Source organism: Trichinella spiralis (genome assembly GCF_000181795.1).
Source record: "Trichinella spiralis strain ISS 195 chromosome Unknown Scfld5, whole genome shotgun sequence".
NCBI classification, from domain to species: domain Eukaryota; kingdom Metazoa; phylum Nematoda; class Enoplea; order Trichinellida; family Trichinellidae; genus Trichinella; species Trichinella spiralis.
In genome coordinates, this window is record NW_003526944.1 from 1,106,728 (window position 1) to 1,120,623 (window position 13,896).

Here is a 13,896-nt window from a genome sequence, read left to right on the forward strand (position 1 = left end):
TATCATTTTATATTGTTGTTATTCAATGATAATAATTTTTAAAGTTAACTTTACAGTTTTCTAAAATTATCACTTTAGTAGTTAGTATACTTTGGTGACAGCATATAATGGAATAATTCAGAAAATAAATAATCTATTTTTACTTTTCAAAGGAAGCTTTCAAATTTAAGATGAATGAATATAAATGGGAATTTTTTTTAAAGTCATTAGTTTAGAAAATTTTTACAAAAATAAAATTTGACAGCTATTTGTCAAATTTTTACCACATGTAAGTTGTAATAGTTAATATGTGTATGGAGAAATGATGTTTTGTTTTTCTAATCATTTATTATCATTAACAATTTGTCTGCTTTGAAATTTCCATTGAAAGAAAAGCATATTTGATTGAATATTGCTGCTGAAAAATTTGTACATTTTTACTACTTTTCTTTTCAATTGTTATCATAACAATCGCTTCAAATAGTTGATTGATTGAAATTTTTCCGCTCACATCTTATTTACACAGCAAGCTTATAAACTTAAATTAAATAGAACTGTTGTTTACTTACTTGTACATGATATCTATTTTCTATTTATTAAATTCCATTATCAGTATCTTTATCTAAGATCAGCTTGCCATGCAATGGCTTATCATACTTCACCTCAATAAAAGCATTAGAAATTTATGGTGCATTGGATCTGTTGAGCTAAATGTAATTAGTTATTCATGCTCAAAGGTGCAGTTCAGCGCTGGTAAATAACGGTATAAGAACATAAGTCCCGTATGGAATGGATAAAATATGGAAACTATTTGTTTGTTTGTTTGTTTATTCGTTCATTGGGCTTTTCTGTTTCATGCTGGCAATTGACGTTTGAATAATTGTTTCTTTTTTTTCACTGTTGCAGTTTTGCATGTTCCATCATGTATTTCTTTTACTTAAATTGCACTGAAATGGTGAACAAATGACAAATGCATACTTAACAGTAGAGTAACTGTTATGCTACGCGAAGGTTGTTACTCAAATCTGTCAGTAATTGAGCGCTCGTATGCTTGACAAACGTAACTTGCAATAACGATTTAGTGAACATTACTTCAAGCAATTGTAGATAGAATAGCAGTAGAACAGTAGGATTTCAAATATTTAAAGCAGGTGGAGAATGGAGAGACGAAAAAAGGCTCCATCTTTGAACGTGAAGCTTCATTCCTTTAGACAAAAGAGAATGCGAGCTTTTTCCATGCATTTATTGACTGAGCTTGAGCCACAACGACTGCCGTTTGATAAAAAGCATACATAGCCCAATTTTCCATAGGTGATTGAATATTAGTGATACATTTTGTTGGTGACGCTCTGAAAACATTGATGATTTAAATGATAATCATTAGATGCTTTTTCTATTCGGATATTTTTGTTTCTTTGAACTAATCCAGATATTTCGTCAGTTTATGCGAACAGTGTTGCGTTTATTTCATTATGATCGTCAAATTCTGAACCGCAAAGCATACACCAGACAGATTTCTTATTCAAAAGGGAAAAACTATATCTAGAAATTTTTCTCTAAGACAATATGTTTCGCAAATCATATAATAACCTATAAATAATTAGATTTCTGTGTTATTCATTATAATAATTGTTCTAGTTAGACAGCGATCAGACATTTGAATAGTTCCTACGCAATTCATTTATTCAAGAAACTTCGAGCACCATGCTAGATAGAAGATGAACACTGCCGACGGCATTTTACTAAAAGCTTTTTGTGCCATTCATATCCGGAAGCGATTTCCTATATGCCGCTCTGTTTATTCTTGAGCGATTATTATATAATTATTCGCTCAAGAATTACCGTCTAACTGCTGCGCTAGGCAATTATTCATTTTTGGTGCGTCATTTCAACGAATATGGTTCTGGATATTTGGCTGAAGATACGATCAAATCAATGACCACCAGCTGGACAATTTCACGGCTCTACGTTTGTTTCATTCCTCATCACCAGCATGCCATTTTACAGGTATGAAGGTTTACATCTTTGCTAGCTTTCACTTACTTTTCTTTTTTTCAAACCATTTTCCGCATGTGCACTGCATTAATTGAAGCTCTGCCACTTTGGTCAACTCTCCTAACTCTTCCAAATTTCATCTTTTGTCATTTTAAGCTAGAACCTTTTTAGTTTAATGTCGTTCAAAAAACAAACTCTATTGTATAAATGGCACGGTTGATTAAATACTTGTTTAATGAATTTCAAACTATTAAACTTTTTAAAGATAAATCTGAACTAAACGTGTTTATTATTTTATATTATCTGAATGCATTGTTTTATTGCAAATGTGATGCAAAGGCCTTGAAACATTTTCATTTCGTGAAATATGGTGATTTTTCAGTTTCTTATTTCACTATATTTCGGTATAAGTCAAAAATTGTGTATTTGAGTTGCCTTTTCTTTTTTTCATTAAGCAAATTTTCATGTTGTCTTTATTTTTTCTCAGTTTATGTTATTGCTTAAATGTTTTTGTGTGAAATAATAAGATATCATGAAGTTTAAATGATGCAGCAGTTTGCGACAGTCACTTTGTGAAAAACGCTAATACTTAAAAGGGTACGTTTTTCCCATCATTTGAAAATACCTTCACCTTTACAGATGTCAATACTGATAAATTTAAGACAGCGCCTGATAATTATGCGCGTTGGTTGGGTGAAGGAAGGCGATACCCTATTTAAAAGCATTTACCTTCCCCATCATGCTAATTCCACGTCCTGCCATTTTCCCTTATATCCCTGATCAGTCCCTCCTTACTGGCGACGTCCATCATTGAGCTATTAAAGGCTCCAAGAAGAACAGGGACCACCATAATTTGTAGATTATTCCCACTCCCCCTCCTCCCTCCCCCCACCAAACGCCATTTTTACTTGAACGGAGAACGTTCAGTCATTGTGGCCTCAGATGAACCATAACATCCTTCTCATCTATTGTACATCCCTGATTCTTTTACATAGAAGAGAGCAATATCTCAAAATAGCAGAATTTTATATGAACTCCAACAATAACTATTCATTTCGGGTTTGAAACTGAACCACGGATGTGTTTTTTCTTCATTTTAATTTGTATTCTACATTTGACAATTAGCACTACACTATTTCTATTGTAATGTTTACCATGAAGAGTTTCCACTTCTACCTAAAGTAATTTTAAATCTCAAAATTTATCACGTATTTTATTCTTCATCTACTAAAAGCAATTTATTATATTTTGATTCTTTTTTATAGCAAAAATATATTTCATGCTGTGTAATTGATAGCATCCCATCATACTTTCAAGTAGATATGCTCAGTTAACGCAATTGCATTTGAAATTATTATTTGTAATTTCCATTGCTTCTGGTTAACGGATTTTCATCTAATTTTAGTGAAATAAATTTGCATAATGATGCCATTTCATATAATGTGAGATGTGTAAATAAAAACGTAATAGCAGTCGTCATTTAATATAGTTGTTTGCTGAACGTAACACTAAGCTATTACGGACGAAAAATTAGGTTGTTTCACCTGAGGTAGTGGAATGTTGATTTGCATTATTTACTTATTGCCCTCTGCTTCAGAGCAGGGCCTTCATATTTAGTTACTCAGTTTATTGCCATGAAAGCACGTTGTCAAGTAAAATTCCGCTCTTCAATGCTATCTTTGAATGAGTAGTTATAGTTGCATTTGATATTGTGATGAGGGAATTGCATGCTTGCCCGTTACATGACATTGCAAATGTCCATCCCCATTAAAATTACTTTTCTTTCAGTTATTCTTACTAAATGCTGAATGGGAACATGTACGTATTTGAGCTGCTTATTTTGAAATATTTACAATAATACAATTCAGTTTTAGAATTTACAGATTTCTATATTTCCATCGAGCGATATGAAGCAACGGGATTGCGGAAAGTAATTCAAGGAGACAGCTATGCAGCATAAAGATTCTGATAGAGTTTTTTTGAAGTAATGCTTAACTTTTGGTTCTGAAAATATGAAATTGAACAGCAATTTCAAATGCACAGAAGTTTCAGTTTATTAATTTTAAAATATTCTTTAATAATAATAAGATTGTCGGTTAGCGGCAGCATTTGCACTGTATCACTTTGATCCCAACTGTAGCGTCGATATTAAGTTGTCATGTAAGTATTATCATAGATCGGTTGCTCATAATCCCAATGTTTTATATTCGAACATTATTTTTGAAATATAATTTTTTAGAGCTAATATAAACGGCCCTACCTAACTGCTGACTGACTGCTCCCTTCCCTTCACTGATAGAAAAAGGTAAGCAATGCTATAATGTCACTACTATTTCGATAACTTTACGTACTATTCGTATGAATTCAAAATAAGAATAGTCTTTTCCGTAATGTTTTGTTAATTCTCACTGCTACAAGTTAACGGATTTTCATGTAATGTTAGTGAAATAAATTTGCATACGAATGAAATTTCACATAATATAAGGTGTGTAAATAAAAGCGTTATAACATTACGTATTCAGCATGTTCTTGATAATTATATTACTGCGCTATAGCTGAAGGAGAATTAGGTTGCTCTGCTTGGGGCAAAGTAGTCTATATTATTTGCATAATTTACTTACTGCACACCATTGCAGAGTACTTCGTTCGTATTTAGTTGCTCCGTTCAGTGCAATGTCAACAGGCGTTACGTGGTCAACTATAATTCCGCTCTTTTATACCCTCTATGAAGAAGCAAGCAGTAAGTCACATTCGGTATTGTGGTGCGGGTACTTTATGCATGTTTTTTTGCATGACTTTACAAATAAGGTGAACGCAAACTAATGGGGGTATCTCCATCTATATTTCTAATGCTAATTTTCAGATACTCCAACCAGATTCTGAATGTAAGTTTCTATTATACTCAGATATCATTAATTCAGTTTTAGTATTTAGAACATTTCCCATTTGCATCAATCAATATGGAGCCGCAACATAAAAAGGTTGTAAATGTGTAAACATTTCATTATTTGACAGTCACTTTTCATTATATTTGCCCAACAAGTAAGTAATGCAGTAATGTTACTGTTGCCTTTATGACTCCATTGCAAATTTTATGAACTGAAAATACGATTTGTATAGAAGCTTATAAGAAACAGCCATATTATAAAAAGTAATTGAAGATGAATAACAGTGCATCAATCATTTTCAAATTCTATTCATTTCCTAGTTTAATATTTTATTTGTTTACTTATTTAACATTTTTAGTTTATCTCCTTGTCGAGTTCTAATCCATACCGTCCTCTTCGCCTGTGTAGTGCGTCAACAGTAAGTATTTTTGTGGTTTTAGTTTTTCCCTAAGATACGTCAAAGCAATCAAGCAGTTTTGGTTACCTTATACCTAACTCCTGCTACTATGTTCGTTCGAGTTAGTATAAATGTGTTGAAGACAGGATATGACAAAAATTAGTAATTTTAATGAATCTTTTCTTAATAGCAATGGCAAAAAAGAATGGATGCCTGCCCCTTTTTTCCTTTGTCGTCTTCCTCCCGAATCTGTTCCAATCCCTGAGCTTGTTGTTGTTGTTGTTGTTGTTGTGTTGCTGTTGCTGTGAATGCAAAACAACCAACAAACTGAGAAATGTACAAAGTTGAAATATAACAAAACAAAGAAAAGGAGAAAAGAAAAAAGAAGAGTTGAAAGCTGCCAGCCATAAAGAACTGTTGTGGGCAAGCAGATGAAGAAGAAACGTAAAAAGTCATCCACCGCATCCTTTCCAACAGTATCTCACAGATGGAACTTACTGTAGTAGATCATAAAAAAATGGACGCGAGCAGCTCAGCGATCAAAACAAAACAAAAACATAGAAAAGAAACAAACTGTATATATGTATATTAATACGACACGCATGGGATACTGTTGTTCGGTGTGGCATTCAGGAAGATTTCAATACGTCCCGAGACGACACACGAGAGCTGGCGCTGCTGGTGGGACGAGAGCCAGCAGGGCGCGGTTTGTCCTCGCCTGGAACCGCGCTGGCGTTGTCGGCAGCGTCGTTAACTGTAGCCGCATCGTTTACGACTGTTGTCGCGTCGCTAGACGTGCCTGCCGCCCTCTCTGCCACGCCCAGCTTCGCCATGTCTGCGTATGTGAGACGCTTCCGATCGGCAACTTTCACGCTGTTTTCAGTCGCTGTCTCTTCGTCATTGTTGCTGTTGTGAACTTTCTTAGCTTTCGACGTCTTGGCATTATCACTTGTACTGCCGCCGCTGTTGATCGTCCACCTGTAAATGACCAATTTGTACAACTGATTAGTTTTATCAGTGGCTGCTATGTCTCTGACCACGCTGGTACGTTTAGTTGTTGATGAGTACATTCTAAATGTGGCATCGCAGTGTTGATTCAGTAAGTGCATGTTTTATTCATAATAATTCCTAATAATAATCATATTAAAGAAGTACAAAGTCTCACCTGATGATGAACCGCGTTAGTTTGGTTCGCCGTCTTCTCAGTGTAGTTTTACTGATTATGAATTGTAAGTAATTTATATTTGTTGTCATTGAAGCATATTATGAAGTCCTTGGTGATGCTACTCCGTGATAATGGAAGTTGGTCATATTATTTTTGAAAGCAATGGATTAGAGTCGGTATCCTGCCATTGTCGCAGTTCGAATTAGCATCATTGCGTTCTCACAAACGGTATGTGCTATACTTATTGTTCATCACAACAGATTATGTTAACACAATTAATTTTGGTTTCTGAATATATCTTGCCACAGTGATAGAATGATTTGTTGTGAATGCGTTCCAAGGGTGGTATGAAAAAAAACCTGTATGTATTGAGTTCTTGCTAGCAATGGATTACGTTAAAACTATCGAAGACGTGTGAAATTTGTACTGATGGCTCCCATGTTGGTTGAAGTGGCTATGAAGGCGTTCCACGCAGCTCACAATGCTGATGTACGTTGAAAACGAAAAGTGTTTTTTGAGACAACATTAAATGCCAACCATCGAATTAAGTAAGTTGCAAATTTCTATACTATATGAGGCAATGAGATGCACTGTTATTTGTCTTCAATTACTTTTTATAATATGGCTGTTTCATATATATTTCATTATTGTGCTGAGATGCTTTGCATGCTTTTTCATTCAAGAACTCAATCAGCAAGAGTTTTATGCTGCCACGGTGACTGCTCTCATGGCTCGTCATTTTGAATGAAAAGTATGTTAACAGATATTCATTTTTTTCTTCAGCTTTCATTTTAAATTTTTTCATTTTAAATTTATTGGCATGACTGATTCATAAATTTGCATTTCAGGTGTTGTGGATCGCCGCCAGTTGTTCCAATCGCAGTCAAGTTCCAATCCAATGCCAGTTGAAGTTCAATCCTTTAAAGTTCAAAGGTTGGATGGATGGATGGAGTTTCCATAGTTTGCATCTAACAGGACCAGGTAAGTAGTGTTGTCGAACTGTTTTAGTCTGCACACTTTTGGTTTTGAACATTGAGTGAGGTTCACTCGGTTGGTTTAAGGTAAGTTCTTTGTATGGATGGAGTTCTCATTCTGGTTGCATAATATGAACTCCATCTAAACACCCAGATAATTTATCAAAGCAAACCCTTTGCATTGGAGCCTTAATGGGCGGCATTAAACGTGAACACTTGATAACGCATAGCCAGAGTCTAAATGCTTTTACCCATGGGCATAGCCTGGGGAGAATATGCAAATTTTTATTTGCCCTGGGGCGTAGCCTGAGGGCAAAGCCTGGGGCTATATTTTAAAAATTTCAAAATTTTCGAAAAATTGCCTGAGGCGTAGCCTTAGGGCATATAAAAAATTTGCATATTACCCTCAGGGGATTAAAAATTTGCATAAATCTTCCCTGAGGGCAAATATGGTGCAATAAAACGCCTGAGGCATAGCCTGAGGGAATATGCAAATTTTTATTTGCCCTGGGGCGTAGCCTGAGGGCAAAGCCTCGGGCTATATTTTAAAAATTTCGAAATTTTCGAAAAATTGCCTGAGGCATAGCCTGAGGCGTAGCCTCAGGGCATAAAAAATTTGCATATTACCCCCAGGGGATTAAAAATTTGCATAAATCTTTCCTGAGGGCAAATATGGTGCAATAAAACGCCTGAGGCATAGCCTGAGGGAATATGCAAATTTTTATTTGCCCTGGGGCGTAGCCTGAGGGCAAAGCCTGGGGCTATATTTTAAAATTTTCGAAATTTTCGAAAAATTGCCTGAGGCATAGCCTGAGGCGTAGCCTTAGGGCATATAAAAATTTGCATATTACCCCCAGGGGATTAAAAATTTGCATAAATCTTTCCTGAGGGCAAATATGCAATAACTTTATTCAGGATCAAAATAATCAGCATGGAAATAAGTTAAACGCATGCAAGAAATCTACCTTCCCTCTGCCTATTTCTGCGCCGTGACGTGAAATCCCTGCGATCTTCGTCCCTGAAAATGGTTTACCGTTGCGTCAGCAGCCATCTGCAGTATTTCTGAAGTGCAACTCCTTTACTGGTTCAAAGTAATCTCCCTAAACATGAAGTTACATAGTAATTACATTACATACACCATTAGATAAACGCATCCCAGAAATCTACCTACCTTTACTCAGCTGCGGCAAATCCCTGCGACGATAGACATCTACATCGCATAGATGTACTTACCTTTTTAGGTGCTAGTAGCTGTCAGACATCTGACAACTACAGCCACTTGGCTATCAAAACGGTTCACCGTTGTGGGATGGTTGTCGATCCAGGGACGTCTATGTTCATCATCCTAAAACTAAATACAGTTTGTAAAAGTACTTACCTTTACCACTGTCGTTCCCCTGCGCCGTTTCGACTGAATCGCTTGTAGCTGTCAGACTTACCTGGAAACTATGGCGATCATTTACCTCAGCTGGCCGTTGTGGGATAATGGATGTAGCTGGCTAATCGAGGCAAAGTTGCAGCTGCAATTCCGATAGCTTTTCTACTTGCACTCAGCCGGCGGGATCTTCTGGTGCCGGCAATGGCATTAAAAACTCGCATCTTTGCCGGTAGTCGTCTACGCTGCCTTCCCATTTCATCGAAATTACCTACTGTCGTGTCTATCGTGCGCAAAGCATCCGTCCATGGCTTAACGTGACCATCGTCGTGATCCATTCACTGCCTGCTCGCTGTAGACAGCTGATACGACACTTGGTGCGGTCTTGAACTCAGAAGCCCTCAGCTACAATTCCAAATCCAGGCGGTGTAGTTGAACTATTAATACCGTCGCATTAAAAATGTCCGTGGACTCCAGCGTTTTCCAGTCGTACTACTTCCTCAACTGCATCCTGATCTGCCAGAGTGCACCAACAAAAGGGTCGGCCCGTACGTTTCAGCTTCCGCTACACTGGCATCTTTCCAATCCGCTACAAGGCGATAAGCGCAAATCCGATTGACTGACCATGAGACCGGTGGACGACGCCCGACGCATGGAGCGTCCCTTTGCGGTGATGGAATTGATGACCGCCGGGTTCAGCTCGCCAGATTCGATTGAACTGAAGTGGGAACAACCATTTAGCGACTACGCATCATTACAAGTGGAACCCTTTTGGACTCTCCGGCAACGTAGCATTGAAAGAAATGTGCGACGTTTCTGGTTCACATTTCTCCTTCTTCAAAAGGATGAAAGACTGCAGTACTACGATTCCAGTTCTGTTTTGCTTACTTGTTAGCCACACGTTATTTGATGGTTGTCATTTGTTATTCTCAAAAATACATTAAAAATAAATACAGGACATCATCTATGTCAATTATGAGCAAAATCAGTACAGGGGCCATTACTTGGCAATCTTTGTGGAAGCACGCCTGAATTGCTGGGCACGCTTTGATCCCAGTTTCAGCTGTCACATTGGTAGCACCAATAAACTCAACGACCGACGTATGAATAGCATTTTCAACACTAATTCATGTTAAATCATGCAGAAACAAAGCATTCCCTAAAAAAGACAGACATAAAAAGTAAAAAGCGAAAATAAAAAACGAAAGAAACAACGGCTGAGTAACAACTTTACGGCAACTTCAACTATTACGACGCTGCATTGGTAGGCAATTCAACGATATTCCAAAACACGCATTTGTACGGTACATTTCCAAATGAATAGAAAACTGAAAGTAATATTAATATACTTATCTAAAAATAAAAAGCAGAAATTTATACTTTCTTAGCTTCAGCATCCGATAAGTATCTGCAAGTTATCAGTAGCAACATTAATGAAGATACCCAATACTTTCCATAAACCATAATCGTGAAGTCATGCTAATGACATGCATACAACAGGCACGCTATCTCACAGGTAACTTACCGCTTATTCATGGATGATATTGCACAGGGACATTACAGATGACATTGTCCATCACTGCTGACGTGGCAATAAATTGAATAACCAAATGTGAACGCAATCTTAAATAGCAGGGAACTAAAGTAAATTATGCAAATAAGCAAGTCGCAACGCATCATGTGGAATAACCTAATTTTCTATCATTTATTGCGTAATGAACAGTAGAATTACATGAAATGACGAGTTATTAATTTATTTACACACTTCACATTGCTAGAAATTTCATAAGTATGCAAAGTATTTTACTGAAATTATATAAAAATCCGTTAATGTGATGCAATAAAAACTATGAAAAGCCTTGTGAATTCTTTTACATAGTACGTAATAAAAGTTAGATGACAGCATTACTTACATGTCGTGTACAGATGAAGAGAAATGACAAGTCAGGTTATTAAAGATGAAATTTGAAGATATCTGAAAAATCATTGAAATCAACCGTATCATAGAAAATGAAATAACCATCAAGTTTACTCTTTCCAAGTACTCTATTACATATGGCTGTACATCTGAGAACCCATCTTTCCAAAATAGAATCCAAATTTCAAACTTATTAAAATTTAACGTATCGAACCATCTTCTTGCATGATGTCTTTCTGTTAATACTTGTGTTAGGATTAAGTCGACGTGCTGCAAATGCAAATGCTAAAATAATATTAATATAATTACAAGCAATATTGAAATCAGTTTACTCTGTACTTTCAAATGCTGTTCACTTTCAATTCTCTAGAATCTTCAAACAGCTGTCTTCTTCATTTTTTATAACCTTGCTGGTTCATGTTGATTAATGTGAATCCGTTCCAAAGTCTGAAAGTCTGCAATTGGAATGATCATTTACTAAAAACAGAAAGTCTTACTTATTTAATAGCAGCACCTAGAAAGAGTATTTAAACGTTAAAAATAGGAAAACTAATGTAAAAATGTAGTTACACGTTAGTTTCCATTCACCACATTTGTAATGTCATGCAAATTACATACAAACAATTCAGGCAATACAATGTAAAATGTAACTTACCGCTTATACATTATTTATACATGATATTGAAGAGCGGAATTATAGTTGACCACGTGCCGACTGCTGACATGGAATTCAACTGAAGAATGTACTACTCCTAAATGGTGTGCAGTAATAAGTAAATAATGGAAATGACGAAGGTCATTACGTTTTTATTTGCACATCTCATATTATGCAAAATTTCATTAGAATGCAAACTGAATTTTCTAAAATAAGAGAAAATCGATTTTCAGAAACATTTATAAAACGGAATATATTAATCATTACCAAACGAAATTTCATTCCGTTGTTATGTAAACACTTTTCTAAGCATAACATTTGCATTTCATCACCAATAAAGTTTACTTTACAACACCTTTATGGAAATTTTTTCAGATCAATACATATAGCAATGCTTTTATGTACTTTACTATTTAAACAAGGAAAAAGAAGTTCTATTTAATGAATTCTCAAGAATACCTCACTAGAAAATAATTACAAAAATTATTTTGAAAACATTAATAAATTACAATAATGTATGAAAGCAAACATACACTCAGTTGACAACAGAAAGATTTGCAAAATTTAGCCTAGCCAACATAGCAGACTCCTCTAAATACAACTGATGATATGGAAAAGTTTCCACACATGAGCGGGATGTCAATTATTCTTGGAACTATTCAGAGGGCAGTGATGGACACAGCACATTTGGTGGGTCAGGGCGGGGGGTGGGTGGAGAAAGGGAAAAGGCAGGAATGAGAATTTGTGATATGGAGTATGTGAAGGTTGTGCACGTGTACGAGGTGTAAATAATGTACGAAAGCAAACATACACTCAGTTGACAACAGAAAGATTGCAAAATTCAGCCTAGTCAACATAGAAGACCGCTCTCAGTACAACTGATGATATGGAGAAGCTTCCACGAATGAGCGTGATGCTAATTATTCTTGGATCTATTCAATGGGCAGTAATGGACACACTACATCTGGTGGGACAGGCGGGGGCAGGAAGGGAAAAGACAGGAAGAAGAATTTGTGATATGGAGTATGTGAAGGTTGTAAGAAAGTGAATCACTTTCCATCATTCAACTTTCACGCATAGTAATAATGAGTTGCGCTGAACACATCAGTACTAACGGGCTACTGGGGAGATGAAGCTAATTTTTTCCAGATAGGAAAAAAGAATATGCAGCGACATTATTAATGATGCAGTAGCATCAGCAGAATTTCTGGGTCTCAATTTCAACGATGTCAGAACTATAGAGAGGGCCGTTCTGACCATTAGACTAGAAAAAGGTAAGATTGCTCTCTTGATCACATCTGCTATCCTGTTCAGATTTCTCATTAAAGATTTTAACAAATTCAATGGAGAATAAACGAAATATTTCATCAACTAGGTAATTAATAAAAGGAGGTCCGTTTTTTGGACGTTATTTAAATAGATGATTTAGTTAACTGAAAACGGATGCAATCAAACTTCTATTATATTTGCCAAAACTTACCATGCTTGACGCAGAGCAAAGGCGAAGTGCATGAAAAAAAGTAAAAGCAACAAAAAACCAGCAAATATTTAAAACATCCTACCTGAAAGCTGTCATGTTGGTGATGAAGTATGAATCAAATTCAGAGATATGAAAGTTTTCCAAACGATGCATGCGGTCTGATGGCCTTTTCAGCCAACATTTAGAACGCATTGGCTGAGGGGAAGCACAGCAAGTCGGCTACTTACGCAGCTCAAATAATCAAAACGTCACTGGTCCGCCAATAATTATATAATAACCACTGAAAAATAAACACAGCTTTATATAGCCAATTGCTTCCGGATTTGAATGGCACCAAATGCGTCAAGCATAATGCCGTAGGCAGGGTTCATCATCAAATTAACATAAACATACTCTGTTCACCTGGAAATGCGTTAACTTCAGTGCCTTTCAGCGTTAAATTAGCTATGCCATATATAAGTAGCACTAGATTCTATGCCAACAGTTGAACAAACACCCATTGGCCAACTATCGAAACCTTGCAGTAAATCTTCAATATCCAATACTTCATAGCTGACAACGTCTAGACAACAAAGATTGCTATACATAAATTGAGTAATCACATAATAAGGAATTTTGAAAACTGATCTGACACTGAAGAACAGGGGAAACTGAAAACATCGGAAACAGTAAAACAATAATAAGCATCGGAAAAATTGCAACTAGATGGCAAAGTCAGGAAAAAAGGCATTTCATTTAGAAGAATTATTGAAGCGGATATCAGTGGACGAACACTACTGCAGGAAGAAAAATTTATGAATAGTTTAAACATAGGAGTGCATAAATTCATCACTCCGATAAATTCGTCATTCCCATAAGTTTTATAAAGACAATTAAGATTTTCATCAGCAGATAAAAAAGCAGATTCAATGAAGAATTGTTCTTGATTAATTAGTTGCACTCTACAGCACACCTATATTGTAAAATATTTTATTCGTGTAATCGCGTTTATTGTTTACCTATGGAGGAAAGCACAATTCATTGAAAAGATGCGTTTTCATGTAAACATATTGCCATCCTGTTTTGTTCCT

The 13,896-nt window shown here is 36.0% G+C and overlaps 6 protein-coding genes across 6 annotated transcripts; 5 read left to right on the plus strand and 1 right to left on the minus strand.

Annotated features, from left to right (window-relative positions):
* Positions 1–1,697: 1,697 nt before the first annotated feature.
* Positions 1,698–2,693, plus strand: Tsp_03924 (conserved hypothetical protein). The gene is made up of 3 exons (XM_003374686.1): positions 1,698–1,775; positions 1,816–1,986; positions 2,637–2,693. The coding sequence occupies exons 1-3, from the start codon at positions 1,698–1,700 to the stop codon at positions 2,691–2,693; spliced, it is 306 nt and encodes a 101-aa protein (XP_003374734.1).
* A 1,082-nt stretch (positions 2,694–3,775) lies between these two features.
* Positions 3,776–4,857, plus strand: Tsp_03925 (parafibromin). The gene is made up of 3 exons (XM_003374687.1): positions 3,776–3,792; positions 4,611–4,714; positions 4,838–4,857. The coding sequence occupies exons 1-3, from the start codon at positions 3,776–3,778 to the stop codon at positions 4,855–4,857; spliced, it is 141 nt and encodes a 46-aa protein (XP_003374735.1).
* A 1,031-nt stretch (positions 4,858–5,888) lies between these two features.
* On the minus strand, positions 5,889–6,513 carry Tsp_03926 (hypothetical protein). The gene is made up of 2 exons (XM_003374688.1): positions 6,425–6,513; positions 5,889–6,237 (listed from the first exon to the last, which is right to left on the minus strand). Exons 1-2 carry the CDS (start codon positions 6,511–6,513, stop codon positions 5,889–5,891), a joined length of 438 nt encoding a protein of 145 aa, XP_003374736.1.
* Positions 6,514–8,422: 1,909 nt separating this feature from the next.
* On the plus strand, positions 8,423–8,901 carry Tsp_03927 (conserved hypothetical protein). Its single transcript, XM_003374689.1, is given in 3 exon segments — positions 8,423–8,437; positions 8,543–8,758; positions 8,770–8,901. 3 exon segments carry the CDS (start codon positions 8,423–8,425, stop codon positions 8,899–8,901), a joined length of 363 nt encoding a protein of 120 aa, XP_003374737.1.
* A 497-nt stretch (positions 8,902–9,398) lies between these two features.
* Positions 9,399–9,909, plus strand: Tsp_03928 (hypothetical protein). The gene is made up of 2 exons (XM_003374690.1): positions 9,399–9,578; positions 9,730–9,909. Exons 1-2 carry the CDS (start codon positions 9,399–9,401, stop codon positions 9,907–9,909), a joined length of 360 nt encoding a protein of 119 aa, XP_003374738.1.
* A 2,064-nt stretch (positions 9,910–11,973) lies between these two features.
* Positions 11,974–12,382, plus strand: Tsp_03929 (hypothetical protein; the record flags this gene model as incomplete). The annotated part of the gene is made up of 2 exons (XM_003374691.1): positions 11,974–12,053; positions 12,220–12,382. Coding segments are annotated over exons 1-2 (243 nt in total), but the record flags the coding sequence as incomplete, so codon positions are not given.
* Between the last annotated feature and the right edge of the window lie 1,514 nt (positions 12,383–13,896).

Bases quoted from the DNA above. Each gene is read 5' to 3' on its own strand.
- Tsp_03924 (XM_003374686.1), top strand. From the start codon at position 1,698: ATGAACACTGCCGACGGCATTTTACTAAAAGCTTTTTGTGCCATTCAT. The intron at 1,776-1,815 runs GTTTATTCTTGA...TATTCGCTCAAG, and splicing joins GATTTCCTATATGCCGCTCT to AATTACCGTCTAACTGCTGC. The intron at 1,987-2,636 runs GTATGAAGGTTT...GATAAATTTAAG, and splicing joins ACCAGCATGCCATTTTACAG to ACAGCGCCTGATAATTATGC.
- Tsp_03925 (XM_003374687.1), top strand. The intron at 4,715-4,837 runs GTAAGTCACATT...GCTAATTTTCAG, and splicing joins CCTCTATGAAGAAGCAAGCA to ATACTCCAACCAGATTCTGA.
- Tsp_03926 (XM_003374688.1), bottom strand. From the start codon at position 6,513: ATGACAACAAATATAAATTACTTACAATTCATAATCAGTAAAACTACA. The intron at 6,238-6,424 runs GTGAGACTTTGT...GGTCATTTACAG, and splicing joins CTAACGCGGTTCATCATCAG to GTGGACGATCAACAGCGGCG.
- Tsp_03928 (XM_003374690.1), top strand. From the start codon at position 9,399: ATGAGACCGGTGGACGACGCCCGACGCATGGAGCGTCCCTTTGCGGTG. The intron at 9,579-9,729 runs GTGCGACGTTTC...AAATAAATACAG, and splicing joins AACGTAGCATTGAAAGAAAT to GACATCATCTATGTCAATTA.